The sequence below is a fragment of the Dicentrarchus labrax genome, unplaced genomic scaffold (genome assembly GCF_905237075.1).
Source record: "Dicentrarchus labrax unplaced genomic scaffold, dlabrax2021, whole genome shotgun sequence".
Lineage (NCBI taxonomy): Eukaryota > Metazoa > Chordata > Actinopteri > Moronidae > Dicentrarchus > Dicentrarchus labrax.
This window is the reverse complement of record NW_026136719.1, coordinates 34,652,838-34,672,214: the sequence shown is the minus strand read 5'-3', so window position 1 is coordinate 34,672,214 and position 19,377 is coordinate 34,652,838. Positions and strand designations below refer to the sequence as shown.

The window sequence follows — 19,377 nt, the reverse complement described above, 5'->3', positions numbered from 1 at the left end:
CATCAGCCACCTTTTTTTCTTGAGACCTGTGGAGCTGACATCCTCAGACCCCACTACTACTGTACTCAATGTTACTGCCAAGTAGCACCAAATTTCAATTCAATTCAATTTTATTTGTATAGCGCCAATTCATAACAGAAGTTATCTCAGTATACTTTTCAAAATAGAGCAGGTCTAGACCGAACTCTTTAAAACATTATTTACAGAGACCCAACAGTACCACCATGAGCAAGCACTTGGCGACAGGGGCAAGGAAAAACTGCCTGTTTGGCAGAGGCAGAAACCTTGGACAGATCCTTTGGCTCTAGGTGGGTGGTTGTCTGCCTCAACTAGTTGGGGTGAGGGAGGGAAAGAGAGAGAGAGAGAGAGAGAGAGAGAGAGAAATCCCACCACTTAGGTCCCAGTTAGTTACCGGTTTTGCTGGTTTTAAATATCAGGTCTTGTAAGGAGTCTGCCAATAAATCTATTGTTTATTTAGTGAACTCATAACTTTTACTAACTGAACCAGATAAATACAGTTGTTGTAGATGTCTGATACACACTCAGACATAATGGTTTCCTCTGGTTATTACACAGTTTAGTTCAGACACTATAATATGAGTAGACAGTGTTCACACAGTTCTGGGTAATATATCATTTTAACTGGTTCCATTTTATACTTCCACTCCACCACCTTTCCCCCACAGCAGAACATATGATGAATCTAAAATATTTCACAAGAAAGACAAAGATTAGCGACTGCAGGTTTGCAAACTCTGTTGTGTTAAAATGTGAAAACAGGGACAGGAAGGCAAATACAGCCATGTCAGTTCTATCATTTTGACAGAGAAATACCTTAAACAAATACCTTGATCAGTATCTGCCTGGGAGGTTTTCCCTCTACTGACACCACTGCCATGTTGATACATAAATGAACTCTTAGCTGAAGTCCTAGCTACTTATAATAGATATCCCATGACTTAAATGAGTCAGAACATTCACACAGGGAGCGATGGGTGCTATAACACATTTTTAATTTATTCACAGAAATGAAAAGTCCAATCAGATCATTTTTATAACAATAAAATATACATCAGATCACAGTGTAAAAAAACCCGCAGAACAGTAGATAAATAGTGTGATATCCCTTTTAAAAGTGCAAGATCAATTGGGTATCAAAAATACTTGACAAAAGCTCATGTGGCACTAGATAACAGCCCTTATAGGTCAGCTATAAGTCACTGAATGTTCCCATGAGTCATTCTGACCCGCACACATCGTAATCAGCTTTAGATTAAACAATTACTTTCTTATCTATGAACCAGTTTTCCCAGAGAGTTGTAGAGGACAATTTCTTGTACCCTGAAAGTCTGGTCCTTCTCCTCATGCATTTACTTTAAGAACCTTAAGAGATTATTATAATTCTCAAAACTAAAAGGAGATAAATAGCTTTTTTGCACAGTCTCAGAGGTTTTACAGGTTTGAAATCTACCACCAACTGCTCACCATTAAAATCTGTGGAAGTGGGAATGAAGTTCAAATACTGCACACAGTAACCAAAATGAAAAAAAATAGGGAAAAAACATTTTTTTGTTTTCATCCACATTAGCATTAGTTGTCTAACATATTACCATTCAGTGGAAGACACATGGAAAAGAAAGACAAAGTCTCTTCTTCCTTCTCTTTCAGTTGTCAAATAACGAAAGGAATGTTACAGAACAACAGAACAACCTTTAGACAAACAGTTGTTTATCATCAGTAGGTTACCGTTTCTGTTTGTTCTGTTGCCTTTGCCTCTCCTTATTATGTATTTGGTGTTGACATCTTTTTGTTTCTGTGGTCAGACTGCAGCATGACATAGTATGTTGATGGTGGGCCATAAAACCTGCAAAGCAAGGCTAACAGCAGTTTCTAGGGAGCTGCATCCAGTTCCTTTCATGATCACGTGAGAATCCATCTTACCAGGCTTCAAGCCATGTGCTTGTTCCCAACCACAGTGGCTACAGGACTGGTTTATGCCGTTTGCATCTACTGGCTTAAGTAGTATTACTCCGTTATATGGTTCATTTATATCATCTGGTTGGTTAAATTAAATTAAGTTAAGTGAAAGTCAAAAGTAAATGACTGTGTATGTAAAAGCGAGTCAACAATAACTCAACTCAATGTATTTTGGTAAAAAAAAAACAAAAAAAAAAACAATATGAGATTAAACTCTTGTGAACTGTAGCTCAAGCTTTACACTTTCCGCTGTGCTTTGGCCATAATATAAAGCTATGGTATCATCACATTAGCCAGGATATCTGTGTGTTTTCATCAGAATCATTAAAGCTCCAGAAGGTAACTTTTCTAAAAATAACTTTTTGTCATGTTTGCAGAACCTTCACTATATCCTCACAGTAGTACATGAGACAGATAATGTGTGAAAAAAATCTGGCTCCTCTGGTTCATTCTAGCACTCCTAAAAGCAAGAATTCACTGCGTCTGACTGAAACAATAAATCAGAGCCAAGAGAGATAGAACAAGGCTTTGGGTTGGAGGCTTTAAGTTTATTGTTGAGTCTATTACCAGGGTCCAAAAGCATCTGTATTTGACTCCCTGATAATAAGACTCAACAATTACCTATCTTTCTCTCCTCTGATTGGTTGTTGCTAATACCTTTAGGAGCACTAGAATGAGCCAGAGAAGCCTAATTTTTTCAAAGATTATCTGTCACATGTACTTCTGTCAGGGTATAGCAAATTACAAAAAATATATTTTGATAATAATGATCTACTGAAGCTTTAAGGTGCTGCTAAGTAAAGGTTATCACAAGTGTAAAAATGTGTATCTGATCTGAAAAGGGGTTGTGTCTATCTTGATTATCTACCTGGACCTGAGATGGACTAAAAATGTCCTCAAAAATGGTTCACACTAATGTGCTTCAAGATGGTGTAGAGCATTTTAGATCCCTCTGTTGTAGCCATGCAAACATCTAAAAACAGGCACAGGCCTGCTTAACTCAACAGACAACATGGCTGAAATACAAGATTACTAAAACGTTCAGAACAAATTAACATTATGGAGCTACAGTACATCTGACAATCAGATTGTTGAATATTGATTGGCTGGCTCTTTTCGTGTCCTTTCAGTTATAATTGAAATTTTGCTTACACAAGACCTGGAGAAATTTAAATTGGACCCCACACAGAACCTATGTGGACCCGAGACCTGGTTCTGATATGGCAGGTCCTCTATAGCTACGTCCCATGTTCATAAATGGCCTCATCTGCTGACAGACTGCTGTACAAGATTGTGTTGCAGCAGCACTTGTATTTCCATGGGAGGCACTGAATAGTTGCTGGTGTCAGATGATGGAGATGCCTGGTGGAGAGCCAGTTGTAAATGCATTTTTTTGTTCTTGGAAAAAGAAGCTAACAGCAGTTAGTTACCAAGTTCAGTAGATGTCCTCCTCTGGTTGAGGACCCGGAGGTTGAGGAAAGGTTGTAATTAATGGCCGGAAACTGTCTTTATTAAGAAGCTGTGGTTATCCAGGAGATGGGACTGCAGCCCTGGTTGTAAGGTCTGATGTCTCAGCGAGTCTTCCTGTAGTAAACAATAGATGCTACCAATACTACTGATGCTACTATGGCTACTGTCCTCCACCGAGAAAAACCATGGATCACCCCTTCCTAGAAACATCAAGAGAGCAGGATAAAGAACTTTTGGATCTTACTGACTGGTCCATACACAGTACCATAAAACCTTACAGCAACATTTCAATTAATAATAATATGACAGATCTTTATGGACAATGACTCACCCAGCCTCCCTGCTGTATGATCCAGGAGTAGATCTTCTCTCTGATGATCTGGAGAACCCAGCTGATGACGGTTCTGATGTTCTCTAGATGGTTGCTGGTCAGTGCCTTTAAAACAAAAACAAAAAACTTTTTAAGTTTACTGGTCTCTTGTGACCACGTGGCTAGCTTACCTGTGTGCTCTCAACACATCATAACAGCTTGGACAACAGTGATATTAGGGGTGTAAGAAATAAAAAAAAAATATATATATATATATCTTATTATAATACACTACACTAAGTATCTGCATGTTAATTTAAAAATAGTAGCCAAGTTTAAAACTCCAATTGCAGCCTTGTTGAGAAGCACTGCTATGTGTCTTACCTTGTATATGAGTCTATAGGCCAGATGGAAGAGAGCCACCACTCGACCCCAGTTGATGCCATCAGCAAAGATGCTCCTGGCCACCGTCATGAAGACTTCCTTAGCACAATTGTCCTGAACCTGGTTGACCAGTCTGACAGGAAGAAATGAACGGATTAAAATGCTTTGACTTGATTTCACTTACTCTCAGGTTTCTCTGAAATGTGTCTTGCATCACAAGTAGTGGTACAAGCACTGTCTTCCCTCGGTTATCATGGGGAATGTACACTCACTGACAAACAAGATGGATAAGCTCTTGGCCCTGGTTAGCGGACAACGCCAGTATCGGGAGTGCAGCATGTTATGCCTGACTGAGACATGGCTGAATGGGAATACACCAGACTGCTCAGTGGAACTAGCTGGCTTTTCAATAGTTCGGGCAGATAGGAAGAAAAAGAGCAGTAAGAAGTTGGGAGGAGGGCTTGCTGTCTTGCTGTCTGTCTAACCCAGGACAATTTGTCACGATGGCAGAAATTTGCAAGCCTGATATTGAACTGCTGTTCATCAAGTTAAAGCCATACTATCTGCCCTGGTAGTTTTCGGCCGCCATTGTTTACATTCCTCCATCGGCAGTAGTGGTGCACGTCTGTGACGTCATCCACTCCACCGTCGCGGACCTGCAGACACGCCATCCCAGCGCATTCATCATAATAAACCACGGAGACGACATTAGCGTCTCACCCATTGTGTCACAGACTACATCAGGTTTTAAGTTCTCAACAACAAACTGGACTGGACGGACCACACTGAGGCCCTCTACAGGAAAGGACAGAGCCGGCTGTTCTTTCTAAGGAGGCTCAGGTCCTTCAACGTGTGCACTCGACTACTACGGATGTTCTACTAGTAGTGGCCTGTGTCATCTTCTTTGCTGTGGTGTGCTGGGGAGGTGGCATTGGGACACAGGGTGCCAACAAACTGAGCAAGCTGGTCAGGAAGGCTAGCTCAGTGGTGGGGATGGAGCTGGACAGTGTGGAGGCTGTGACTGAGAAGAGGATGAGAGGGAAGCTGAAAGCCATCATGAACAACCCCTCTCATCCTCTCCACACTAAGCTAAAGCAGCTCAGGAGCACTTTCAGCCACAGACCAATCCAGCCTTGAGCCTCAAAGCGGTTTTGGAGGTTTGTTTGTTCCATCAGCCATCAGACTGCACAACGCCACAGCACCCAGTACCTCCAACCCCCACAGACTAGGACTGGTTAAAACTCCAAGCTATGACGCACAAACCTTTGCCCAACTACAGTACAACTATACTTTTCTATTATATTTTGTAATATTCTTATTAGGGACTGTGTCTTATTAGAGCTGAATCTCCGAATATAGGCCACGCCCACTTCAGCCTATAATTTTTCTCGCTAGAGCGCGAAATTTTCATAAACTACTTTTCCTTGTCCCCCCCCTATGCGCTTTGTCCGTTTCGAACAAAAAATTTCACGTAGCATCTGGGGACCGTCCTAATAAAAAATTCTAATAATTTTGATATTTCAAAAAATAAGCACGTTACAAAATTAGCACTTCCTGTAGATTTTTCGTCAAAAAAGGAAGTGGACCATTTCTCCACATTAGTATGTCTGATTGACACCAAGCTTGGGTCGATAGTTCCCCATGTCTTCCTTAGGCATCTCGCACAGTTTCAGGCCATCACCACTAGGTGGCGCTCTTTAAAATGAAGAAGTTTATATCTCTGCAACGGCACGTGTGATTAAAATGAAAATGCTCCATTGCCACAATCCATCCCGCAGCCTCCGCTCATCTGAAGCAAACCTCCTGACTCCTCCACCCCGGACCAAGCACCGAACCTGGGGCGACAGAGCGTTCTCTGTAGCTGCCCCCTCCCTCTGGAACTCTCTCCCCAAACACATCCGTGACTGTAGCGACCTTCCAACATTCAAATCACTGACAAAAACTCACCTTTATAAAATTGCTTTTAATGTTTAGCTAAGTCTGATGTGTTTTTAATGTTTTACTATTTGATCTTGTTTGGCTGCTTTTATGTTGTTTTTTTTTATGTAAAGTGTCTTTGAGTATTTAGAAATGCGCTTATAAATAAAATGTATTATTATTATTATTATTAAAATTGGTACGATGCTTGCCCATGGCTCCCTGAGGCTCGCTAAAAAATGTGTCAACAATCCGCCACTAGGTGGCGCTCTGGTGGCATGGTAAATCACTGCGTGGCATCAAAGTCAGCCATTTTGAATTCCGTGCTCATTTTCTGTGATTTTTCACTTCGTATTTGAACTCCTCCTCCTAGGGAATTTAGTGAAAGTATGTTGCTGATACTGACAGGAACTAGAAAAAGAGATCACATCTCTCCTGTACTAGCTTCTCTGCATTGGCTCCCTGTAAAATGTAGAATTGAATTTAAAATCCTCCTCCTCACCTATAAAGCTCTTCATGGTCAGGCCCCTTCATATCTTAAAGAGCTCATAGTACCCTATTACCCCTCTAGAACACTACGTTCTCTGAATGCTGGGCTACTTGTGGTTCCTATAGTCTCTAAAAGTAGAACAGGAGCCAGAGCCTTCAGTTACCAAGCTCCTCTCTTGTGGAACCAGCTTCCAGTTGTGGTTCGGGAGGCAGACACCCTCACCACATTCAAGAGTAGGCTTAAGACATTCCTCTTTGATAAAGCTTATAGTTAAGGCTGGATCAGGTGAGTCCTGAACCATCCCTTAGTTATGCTGCTATAGGCCTAGACTATCGGGGGGATTTTCCATGGTGCACTGAGCTCCTCTCTTCCTCTCTCTTTCTGCACTCATTCATGTTCCACTAATGCATGTTACTAACTTCACTTCTTCGCCGGAGTTCTTGTGCTTTCTCGTCTCGCAGGTTCTTGTCGATCCTGGTGGAGCCTCCTGCCATGGTCCTGCTAGATTGCCATTACCAATACTGTTGCTGTCAGTCTGTCTCTGTCTCTGTTTCTGTCTCTGTCTCTCTCTCTATCTTTCACCCCAACTGGTCGAGATAGACAACCACCCACCTAGAGCCGAAGGATCTGTCCTAGGTTTCTGCCTTTTAACAGGCAGTTTTTCCTTGCCCCCGTCGCCAAGTGCTTGCTCATGGTGGTACTGTTTGGTCTCTGTAAATAATGTTATAAAGAGTTCTGAGATAACTTCTGTTATGAATTGGCGCAATACAAATTAAATCAAATTGAATTAAATTGAATTGAATTGAATTAAGATCCTATTGCTCAGACCACATTCAGAGGTGGCCTCATTCTTTTAGCAGTATGTCCACAAATGTGTCCATGTTGAAGGACCGCCTACTCAACTGTAAGTGCTCCTATAAATACACAGAAACACACATTGAATTGAAATTGAATTGAATGAAGTTGCTCCGGTTATTGTTATAAGGAGTTCGGTCTAGACCTGCTCTATTTGAAAAGTGTCCTGAGATAACTTCTGTTATGAATTGGCGCTATACAAATAAAATTTAATTTAATTTGAACTTAAATTGAACTGATCAAAATTTGTGCTATTTGTTCATGTACGTTGAAGGGCGTGTCCGTGGCGTGCCGTCAAAGTTGGCCATTTTGAATTCTGTGGTCATACAAACTAGATGAAAAGTTGAGCTATTTGTGACTGTACATCAAACCACGTGTCAGAGACGACTTGTCGGATTCAGCCGATTTGCCATAAAACAGTACTCATAACTTCAGTGTACAATGTCCAATCTGAATGAAACTTCACGTGTTTGATAACAGTCCTGCCTTAAACACGTCTACGTGACAATATTCAGACATAGTGATAGCAGCACCTACTGGCAACAGGAAGTAAGCGCTGCGTGGCGATTTTGAGCTGATTTACGTGAAATTTTCATGTTGCGGCCCGCACGTGTTACAACGGCACGTGACGCGGCCACAGCACGCCACGAGTTGCGTGGAGTGCAAGGTCCCGCCCATCGCTGCTTGCAGCTTTAATTTTGGGATTCTTATGGTACTTGTACACTTCTGTCATCTTTGCACTACATTGCCCTATGCTGCTGTGTCTAACTTGAATTTCTCCTACGGGGGATCAATAAAGGTACATCTTATCTTATCTTATCTTATCTTATCTTATCTTAGTGCTGTTTGGTTGCACACGGTTTACACAGAGACCAACCAATATGGGATCAATACCGATTTTAGAGGGAAGCTGCTTCTTCTCTCTTACTCTGTGCTGGTTGCCACAGTATTGGAAATCACAGTGCACTCTGCTGGATAAACTTTGAAGTGACCCCAATATATTAATAGCAAAGGCAACCGAGTACATTCAATTGTAATGTGCATGGAGCAATGAAAATATACAATACTTAATGGTCATTGATCACCTTGGTCTATAAATATCACCATCGGCCATTGAAAAACCTGCATCAGTCGGCTACTCCAGCTGCCCTTTTTGTACATGATGTACAGCTTACCGTTGGAGCTCAGCATTCCTGTTCAGCTCGTCTGCAATCTTGATCAGTTGTTCCACCACGTCTTTGATATGTGGATCCTGTTGTTCATTAGGCCTTCCTCCCAGATCCTCAGAGGAGACATGTCGATCAGGGTCCTCTGTGTTTATACGCTCAATCACATACCTATGACATACACACAGAATGAGGATGTGGATTTGGTCCTCCATCAGTCCAGTAAAGTATGGACTGTTTTGGAGAATGGTTAAAATGTAATTTGTAGCAAACTGAGTAAAGCATGAAAAACACTGGTATGGTCCATTCTATTCTCCAAAGGTCATACACACGTATATACATTTACATCCTCTTAGTTTATTATAATTGATTGCATTTATTCCAGGTTCAACGTGTCAACCATTTTGTAACTTTGTTTGGAAAAGCACGGCATAAATAAAGATTATTATTAGTATGGTTATATATTAATATGATTATAGACTTACCCTCTGAGGACCACTGCTCCTTGCTCCAGGATGGGATCATCGATGACATCTGTATATTTTAATAATGACATAGTGTGTTTAAATGTACCAAAGTGGAAAATAAAGTGCCCTATAGGGTAGTGCTGTCTAAATTGGCCAAAAAGAATATCAGTTATCAGTTATTCGTTCTAAAAACACACATTATTTGATATTTATGTTTGTGCATTATGTCCGTAAACCAATATATAACATAAAAGACGTAACCCTCTTTGGTTTCCAGTTGAGTGCTTCTGTGTTGCTGGTAGTATTTTGCTGCTCTAGCTCAACCCAGTTAAATGTGTTATTCTTCATTACAATGGCTAATTGCCCATTATACACTTACACTAGGTGTAAGAAAATATAAAAAAAAAATATTGAATTGGGATTTTATTTTGTGATATTGTATCAATTCTCAAAAGCATTGTACTGATTTGTGTGTTTAAACCCCAAACGTTCAGATAGCAGCATTCATGATGTTGAATGTTACAGCAACTGCGATAAAGACTAATGCAGAGCTCACTTTTCTGTCTGCATGAAAAAGTAAACATTTTTACCCTAATTTACCCTATTGTTACTCATTGTAACAAGAAACTGAGCAAATATTTTTGTTGCTGTGGCAGAGACAGCCAACACAGGACAGACAGGAGTTGAGGTTGTATTGAAGAAAGCCACCTGTGTAGCTGCTTTAATGGAATGTGTCATCAGGACGAATCATTTCTTGGGCTGAGCTCACATAGCCACTGAGAAGGCATGGAGGAGGTGCTGCGTTCCCTACAACTGCATCAACAGGTGTACTATTCATAAGAGGGTTTCTTGGTTTCACTTTGATGCATGGCAATGTCACATCCATCGACCCTGGAGCAACAGCTATATCTGACTGAGAAAGCATGCCTGGGGCATCACATTTGTAATTTATGGTTTGTCGGTGTTAGTGTTTCCTCTATGTTGGTTTTGGAGCGACGGTCCGCCGCTGTTCAATTTCTGCCGCCACGGTATCAGAAATGGGGCAGACGCACAATGTAGTCACGGTTGCCTTTTAAATGATCCTGCCAACATAATGCACCCCCGCTGGCTGCCGCTCACAGTGCAATTTAACAACAAGTAGAACTATTCAGAGGTTATTGGGGCTGTCCAGTTTAACTCCACATACTGTTGTGTTGATGTAGCTTATTGTCAAAACGTTCGCTTTCTTCGGAAAGGGCCTGCCCCCACTGCTAAAAAAAAAAAATTCTAGAGGAAACACTGTGTTAACATTACTTAAGTACAAACAAATATGATTGAAAAAGCCTTGATTTATAATATTAGTGCTCTATGCATCCATTTGCAAGGGAATTTTACACAATTGCATGAAAGTAATGCTGTCAGTGCCATGATCTTTACCATGCCAAACATTGAAGTTGTTTTTAAGATGTGTTCTCTCAGCAGCCTCTGATTATGTGTGGTGTCTTACTTGTTGTTGGATAAAATCTTGTTTGACAATATTTTACAAACTATTCAGTATATTTTCTAACATCTATACCGGCATTAATAAAACACTGTCTGTCAATTAGACAGTGGCTTTAATACAGAGTTGGGGAATTCATTTCCAGAATTATATTCAAAACAGTGGTTTTGTAAATAAAAATAATTATAATTACAACCTATGTACCATAAAACATAACTACTTTTTGTGATTTAGAGACTCTTTACTAGCTAATGAATCACTGCAATGAGGTAGTTCTTACAAAAATGATTCCCAGCAATAACAATCATATGTTTTGAGTAGGCAGCTAAATATTAAGCTAAAATTAAGGTCCTGGCCTGTTTAAGTTTCTTTCAACAATGTAGGCCAATGTTGTCTCTATCGCCTAAATAACATCTCAAATTAAAAGTTTATGTTAAAAGTATCTCTTTTACTGTCGATGTGACATCTTTAATGACATGATCAGTCTAGTATTTAACCCCGTGATAAAAGAAAAAGGCTCTTCGTTGTTTGATAATCTACTAACTCGTAGTGGTGAATGGTCTTGTTTTGCTCATGTATTAAAAGATAGTTGGTTTGAACTGCACATCAAATAAAGTTTGAAACTTTTCAGCCCTTCCAGCTCCAGCACACCTACTCTGGCTTACTGACCGGACTCAGGCCAAACTCTCCCCGTTTTATGACCTTGTTTATCAGCAGCCGCATTACAGTTAGCACACAGAGCAGACATAAGGCCTCTGCGGTTCTTTACAATGCCCACATTAAATCGGCATACAAACCGTGAGCTCATTTTCAACACTTGTCCCAGAAATCTTTATTGACACAGTTAACCTAACAGCATCTAACCAGTTAGTTAAGAGCACGTTGTACTGCTATTTGAGGCTTTCTGGATCAACCACTATCACCTACACGAAAACACTCTTTAACGATGCAACTTTAGCATTTTCAGAGTCTTGTCGGCAAACAGCTAGCTAAAGTTTCATGTCAACTTCAGGTGATGTTTCCGGTAGCGCCCACCCCGTCCCTGTGGTTGCCGTTACCCTTCGGTTAGGTTCTCGGTGGTGGTAGCAGAGATAACCTGTTGTGGTTACAGTGGGGTAAAGCACCGAAAAGGCCAATGGTTAAGGATAAGGTTAGCTTCAGGTAAAGTTAAAACATTCAGAACATTACAACGAGGACTTTCCGGTCCCCTAAACGTTGATATCAAAATGGGATTTTAACTACCCTGAATTTGACTCTTATGTGGGAATTGAACGACGTTCTGTGTTTTTAGTGAAAAAAGGCCGCAAAGTTTGTGTGTCAACCGGACATCATGGCTTCACATCAGTTACCTTCCCCTCCAACGGCGCCCTGAGGCTCCTGGTCTCTTTCTTTTTTCTCCTCTTCTCGGCTGTCCGCCATAGCTTCAGACGTTCTGCCAGCTCACAGAGACAAATGAACACTTTTAGATGTTTGCTTCCAACATTGAGCGCTATCTCAGCCGAATACAGTCACTCGTCTCCGTCCTCCCCAGAAGAACAAGGAAGTGAAGCGTCCACCAGCTGACACGCCTCATTTCCATCATGCAGTTATTGCACACACTGAGCCTTTCACTTAAAGAATACATCAGACGCTAATGGGCACTGTTGGACAGTAAGTCATTGCTAGTAATATTACAATAAAAATAAAAGTCAAATGAAAATATTCTGTTGTAATATAATCAAAGTACCGGTAATAACTGTAACATACCGGAGGCCACTGTGGGGGCATATGCTTGTAATAATTATGGATCATTAAGTGAAGGATTCCTTCTGCTCAGAGCTACAGTTGTTTGTATCTGAGGGTAAAGAGATCATGATTGTTTGTCCTTAATGAAACGGTTTCGTTTCAGAATAGGGTTCCTGACATCTATTGGTTTGATGTGTCTTATCCAATGAATGAAGATATTTGCACTCAAAAACACTATTGTGGCATATTAGTAAAGCATTGAATAGAAATATCTAATGGCATTAGAAATCAATAAATTATTTTATTTAACTCTGGTCACTGTAGTTTCTCCTACACACTGGCTGAGCTGTATTCAAATGGTTGCAATCTACAACTTCACCACTAGATACCACTAAATTATAGACACTGGACCTAGCCTATCACTTAGTCTAAAATGTGGCCATAACAGTTCATTAAATGGATTTACATTTTTCAACATGTAATTCTTTAAATTAATGTGTTAACAGTAAATGTAGACTTTTTCTTTTGTGCCCTTCAACTCCAGCCTTGCAAACTGTTGGCAGGTTGGTTTGTTTACAACGCACCGGGGCGCCGTCAAATGGGGGGCCAGGGCCACCTTGACAAATTGCTGTCAAGATTCAAGTTTTGCGCCATCCACCACCAACCTGCAGGGACCTGGTCAGAATGTTAAAACATTAATCACCCACTGTGATGGCCTCAGCAGCAGCCACACACTGAGGAAAGCACAGGGTAACTCCTTTATTTGTTTGATTATCTTTAGGTTTCGTTATCTTTAGGTTTCAAACATTATACACAATTCACAATAAATAACTGGACAGATTTTGGATTCATAATACAGTTTTATTATCCATTTCCACAGAGTAGGTTATTTTTTTGGGTGCACACTATGGTTAACTTTCTTTGTCAATTTTGGGTAGTAGTATTATTAGGTTCATTAATTTCTGTTATTTTTCTTTTTCTTTGAGTTACCAGTTCCTGGGTGTTGCTGCTGTAGGTGTCTCGTGGCTGACCAAGGAAATGCCAGCTGAATGTGAGATGCTTAAAAGGGGTTGGGCAGATAATTGGGCTGCACCATGTTGGCCTGCATCATGGGGAGAGGCAGTGGTTTCTCCTTGTTTGAGTTTTGTTATTTCTTTGATAATTATGCTTTTTGATGTTTAGCATTTCAGTTAGTTAATATTAGGCTGTGTTATCTGGACATTATTTGAGGTTATTATGGTTTGTTTCAATGTTATGTTTTAGTCTTTTCCCCCTGTGTGTCAGAGTGGCCTAATCAGCCACAATGTAACTTTCCCCTAATGTCTCTGTTTAGTTGGATTGGTTGGTTTAGTTTAGTTTGTTCAGTTAATGTAGCCTGAGTTAAGTTCTGTTTAGGTGACCTCTTTAATGGGCCCATGACATTTTTGTATATTTTGTAAATTGATTATTTTCTTTTTTGACTCCTCATGCCAGCCAGCTCGGTCCCTTACACCCACACAGACGCATGTGATGTCTCTTTCACTTTCAACATACATTCTTCAACCCAGTGGGCACATATTAAATGAATGCAGTGGAGTCAGGAGGGTGGAGTAATGTCTGGTTCTTTACAGCACTTGTCCTCAGTAGCTTGTGTCTCACATTGTCAAAGTATCCAGATCCACTGGTCACCTTAGTGAAATCATGCACGACCACAACCGCCTGTTGCAAAATAAGCACAAACATCTGTGCAGATTGCAACTGTGTCCTCATCAAAGGAATTGTATTTTTATATTCCACACAGCTTCCCAGTTTAAATTACCAGGACAGCTTGAGACAGTGTGTGTGTGTGACCTGTGTCAGGATGCGTTAGTGTCATACTGAGACTGACAAGAGTCTGTGAAGAACAAGATGGTGTAGAACCGAATCTATTTGCATACACTAACTGTAGTGCGAGTGGAAACAAGTCACAATTCTTTTTAGATCATGAGAATAACATTTGTTATTAGTCATAATTGTCAGCTCATGCAGGCCATATCAAGCCTTGAACACAATATTATCCATTGGACCTTCTAGCCACACGATTGTGGTTTTGATTTGTGTTTCCATTACCTGTTTAAATGTGTAGAGTTTAGCAGAGAGGGTGTGATTACTTTTGTAACTTCTTACTGTGTCTCTGTGGTTTGAAGTGTCTTCTGTTTGTACTTTCACATATCAGCTTTATTTTACTGTTTCATGTTTGCTTTCAGCTGTAAAGGAGTCATGTTACATTATTGCTGATAAAAACGCAACACCTCCTGATTTTGCTGCTTTACAATAAAAGCTTTTAAATAACAAAATAACCAGGGATTTTTATAGTGAAGAATTAGTCAATTAATGTGTTTGTCTCTTAATTAGCAGAGCATAGTTAGCGACTTTTCTTCAACTAAAACCACAGTAAAACAATCAGAAAATAGCTTTTTATGTATTTGATTCACTGCTTTGTTCTCGTTAACACTGGTTCGTCTCTTCATTCAATCTTGAGCTCTCTCGACCATTGCTGCTCTCACATATTGTAAATGTGCAGTATTTTAAACCCTTGCACAACCAATAAAGGAAAATACTGAGAGAGATAATAATAAAAGCGAGATAATACAGGCTATAATAATCTATTTCCCACCACTTCAGACATCATTCAGCTGTTCATAATGAGCTGGAGAGGAATGATGAGGCGAAATCTCAAATCAAATGAAGAACAAGACACATCCTTAGAGGGTATTCTAATGCTGCTGAAGCGAAATATGCAATCATCCCTACAGTGAATGCAAACAGTGTATGTGGTAGTGGACTTGATGTGTTTCCTGTTCCAACGACCTACACCATAATAATGATTCATTCTTCATCACAGATAAAGGGAGTGCTGGAAACAAGACTATGGTTAAAAGTGGTGATGGGATGATAGTATTAATGATTCAAATGTTAATCCGCTGATATGATGTTGTAGTGCACTATCTTTCTAAAGACACGCTGGAGTGAGAAGGAGCTATGAGTGACAAATGTCTCAGACCCATGTATGGGCACTGGAAGTAGGGTGCATCGGGCCTGCAGCACCCTCTAAAATCTGGCATAATAAAAACTATTACAAGTGCACTACAGCTCACCTGTTGAACTTACACCCCACATTTTGCCTTGTTTTCTATCAGTTTATTTGAAAAGTAATTATTTTTTTTCTAAAATGTTTATAAAACCATGAATGCCATGCATTTAGCATGACGCCATTATAAAGAAAGACTTTCTTAGCACACCCAAATTGCATGTACGACTGACTCCAAATCTACCATTTTAATGCACATTGGTAATGCTTTCTTTTTTAAACAAACAGCATGAAGAAATAAGGGAAAGGTAATAGAAAAAAAATCAAACATGAACCCAGAAAGGGGAGCGGCTTGTGAATTCAAATGACATTATGTTTTTGTTTTTTTCATACTATTAAGGCTAGTGTCCCAAACCACACATTGACAATAAAGACAACTGACATATTCTCACTATGTGTCAAAAGATTTACCCAACACAAGATCAGAGATTTTAGTATTTTGCTCTGCTTTTTTTGAAACTCAGTTAGAAAAAGGTGATATCACATAATGAGCACCAATCAGGATTCAGCAACATTTGTTTTTATACATTCATTCACGACTTAATCAATTTTTATTTAGTTTTTAAAAGTAGCATAAAGGGAATTATGTTTAAATTTCATTCTACAAGCCTGCGTTGTAAATGACAATAAAATAACCTTGAATTCTGAATTTGAATCAGAATTTATGGAATCGTGCATTTTAGAGGCTCAGGAGAATAGGTGCCTGAAATGGGCCAATACTCACTGATACTGAGTACCAGCACTTTTTCATTTTTGTCCACATGAGTATCCTTACTTCCCCACCAAGGTCTGGAACTCATTTTTTACAAGGAGTATACAATAAAAGTTGTGAAATTGCCTAAAAATAACTTTACTTTGATGCATACCCCCCAAACCTCCCTAGCAAGTTTTTGGACCTCATTGTTTCTAAAACCCTGGGTAGAGCAACCCTGCGCAGTCCCCATGTAAACACATAGCGAGCTTAACACTTAGAAAACAGCACTGAAAACGTCATTGTTTAAAGGATGATGAGTGGGGGCAAAAAAAGAATTAGAGTTGTACTGTACTGGTTGTACTAAATTAAGGTACTGGCACCTTTTTTGGTCCAATTAAGGCACTGTCTGGGACCTCTATGACTGTGACTTTTCCAGCTTTGACATATTCTGTAAAAAATGGCATCTGGCCCCTTCAAATCTCTTAAGGTGCTTTCAGATCTGTCACTTTTTGCTGAAACACTTCACTTCATATACCCATAACCTCTTGTGTAAGACATAAACATATCCAACTTAGAGGGGACTGATCTCAGATATTTACTGTCAGATTATGAATCAACTAAATGGGAAAGTTAATTTGAGATGAATTTAACAGAGGATTGGTGGGTGGGTGCACTGAACAGGGTAAACACCTCTTGTGCCAGACTTCTTATTTAGTTTAAAGTTGTCCATAAGATGCACTTGAGTAAAAGCAGGTTAACTAAAATACTTACTGATAATGACTCAAGATGCGACCATTATGGTTCTCCGCAAGAAGACTTATAACACATGGTTTGTCCCAAACTTTGAGGTTTTTAGTGCTAAACCACACCCTCTTCTGGCAATTTTTGGAGTGTCAGCCAGACCTATCTTAACATGGCACTAATTATCAATATCAAAAGGTAGCATTAGAAATCAATACATCACATCCTTTTTTTCCCTAATCTTCAGATCTGATCAGATATTTTACCAAGTACATGTCTTTTTTCATTGAACTTAAGCTTGTCACTGTGTCTAAAATGTGGCCATAACAGATCTTTAAATACATTTCTGATTTTTAAATGCTGCCCTGCTCTTTTGGTGCGTTGTAGAATACTTCACTTCAAAAAATGAAATCTGCACTTAGAGCAGTGGATCCAAGCAGTGTCCGTGGCACCCAGCTGTGCTGTGAGGCAAGATTTGCAGTGGGATTTAAAAGTGAATTTTAATTATTTTGTATGCACCTTGCAGTTCCATTACCTATTTTATTTATTGTATAATATAATTGTTTTAAAAAACCAAAACAAACACTGAAACTAATTATATAAATATAACTGTTATTTGTTATTTTTTTATTATATATATTATTTTATATAACTATTTAAATAAGTTGTACTTTTGCATTATATGACAATGTTGATAACTACTGACCTTTTTGTCAAGTGTCAAATTAAAGAATTGTTTAATAAAATTTCTGGTTTCAACTGATCTAAGACTTGAATTAAGCCGCCTGCCTTGGAATTACACAGACCAAAATAACATTTTAGTGCTTATTAAATTAAGTCACTTTTTCCATAATACTGTGTTTTTGCTAATTACTACAGTACATTGAAGTGACGGTAAAAACAAGTCTGACCTTTCTATTTTACAAGCCACCACATGATGGCGCTGACTCTCTCTCACTGGCACCTCTGTACTCTGCAGACTGCAAATACTTTGTTTTCACAGAGTGAATAGTAAGAGATTGAGTAATAGGTGGGGCAGTGTAATGTTGTGTTTGCATGATCTCCCTCCCCTCACCCACCATCACCACCTGCAAAACACAACTAAAACCTGTTTGTCAGGTTTCTGCTCAGCCATGTTCTAGTGAATGGACTGAATAAAGAAGTGTGAGGTCCTGACATGCTGGTATTTTTCCACTGACACCAAAACACGCTGTGACTCTTACACTTACCTGGCAGAAACAGGAACATATTAGTTATTACTATGTAAAATGTGACATGTGATGAGACTCTACTGTTACCACATTATAAAATCTTTTGTATATTGATAATAATTCCACACCTCATCATTCCCCACAGATATGTTTACATAGAGATATTGGGGTTAGTGATTATAGAGTGAGGCATGTAGTGTGTATAGCAGCGCAGCTCGAGTTGACTGTCTGAACTAGCTTGCAGGCTCAGCTCCATATAAAAAATATATATGTGTGTGTGTGTGTAGGGGTGACGTTACAGGTTAAATAATTAGTTATTTAGTTTTAATTAGTGTATAATCCCCTTAAAATAAGAATTTTTGTGGGGTTTTTTTACCTTAGAATGAGCCGTTTTTAACTACAATGAGAGCAGGTCCGCCTTGTTTCTACAGTATCCCAGAATGGACAAACCAAACACTGGTTCTAGAAAGGGCCGTTTGTGTTTTTTTGTGGGGTTCCCGGCTGTCACTTACACCCCTCTGGCTCTCATCCCTATCAAGGATGAAGTCAGCTTTAGTCTTGGACAAAACTTGGTAAATTAGCCTAGGGTGCCTTTCCAGTGAACAAAATGTGATAAAGGATGCTAACCCTAACCCTGCCAAACTATTTCACCATAAATGTAGGTCCCTTTTCATTTTATCCATCCGAGCCCCTCAAACATCCTGGACAAGTTTTTGAAAAAGAAACAACCTGACAAGCAAATCTCACTCCTAGAAATTTCTGTTTTCCATTATAAGCATTGTTAGTTTAACATGTAGCCGTGGCTAAATGTTAAATCTAATGTAATGATTAAAGATTTGAAATATTATTGTAGTAATTGTTGAAATAATAGAAGTTTCTTTAAACATTTGCTACATTATTATCAATGGGTTTTTAAAGACATCTTGCAAAAGGGGGGTCCTGACTGTAAACTAATCCTGTTTGGGGGCTCTTGGCATGGAAAAGGAATTAGTCTTATAGTTATATTTGCTTACAGTAACTTTGCCTTTAGGGTGTTATTTAGATGGTCACATGTAGAAAAAAAACAGGTCAATATAACCTGGCAGCCTGGGTTAGTGTTTTAGCTTTAACTTTGGGGAAGCTGCTACTAGAGTTAATTTTAAAGTGATTATATCTTTATCCCAATCATTTTTATCATATGTGAAACATACACAAAGTCAGCAAATTGTATCCCATCACTCCACTGTCTATCTTCATAAGACTGTGAGAAAATGCCCCTAAACTCACTCTTGGCTGTGGAGGGGTCCAAACTAACAGCCTGTTTTAATTTCAGTCTTGTCATGACAGGAAGTGTGTGTGTGTGTGTGTGTGTGTGTGTGTGTGTGTGTGTGTGTGTGTGTGT

The 19,377-nt window shown here is 39.5% G+C and overlaps 1 protein-coding gene across 1 annotated transcript; it reads right to left on the bottom strand.

Annotated features, from left to right (window-relative positions):
• Positions 1–996: 996 nt before the first annotated feature.
• On the bottom strand, positions 997–12,069 carry zgc:153993 (uncharacterized protein LOC767645 homolog). Its single transcript, XM_051380092.1, has 6 exons — positions 11,866–12,069; positions 9,055–9,103; positions 8,579–8,740; positions 4,142–4,274; positions 3,779–3,883; positions 997–3,647 (listed from the first exon to the last, which is right to left on the bottom strand). The coding sequence occupies exons 1-6, from the start codon at positions 11,933–11,935 to the stop codon at positions 3,549–3,551; spliced, it is 618 nt and encodes a 205-aa protein (XP_051236052.1). The 5' UTR covers positions 11,936–12,069; the 3' UTR covers positions 997–3,548.
• Positions 12,070–19,377: the final 7,308 nt, after the last annotated feature.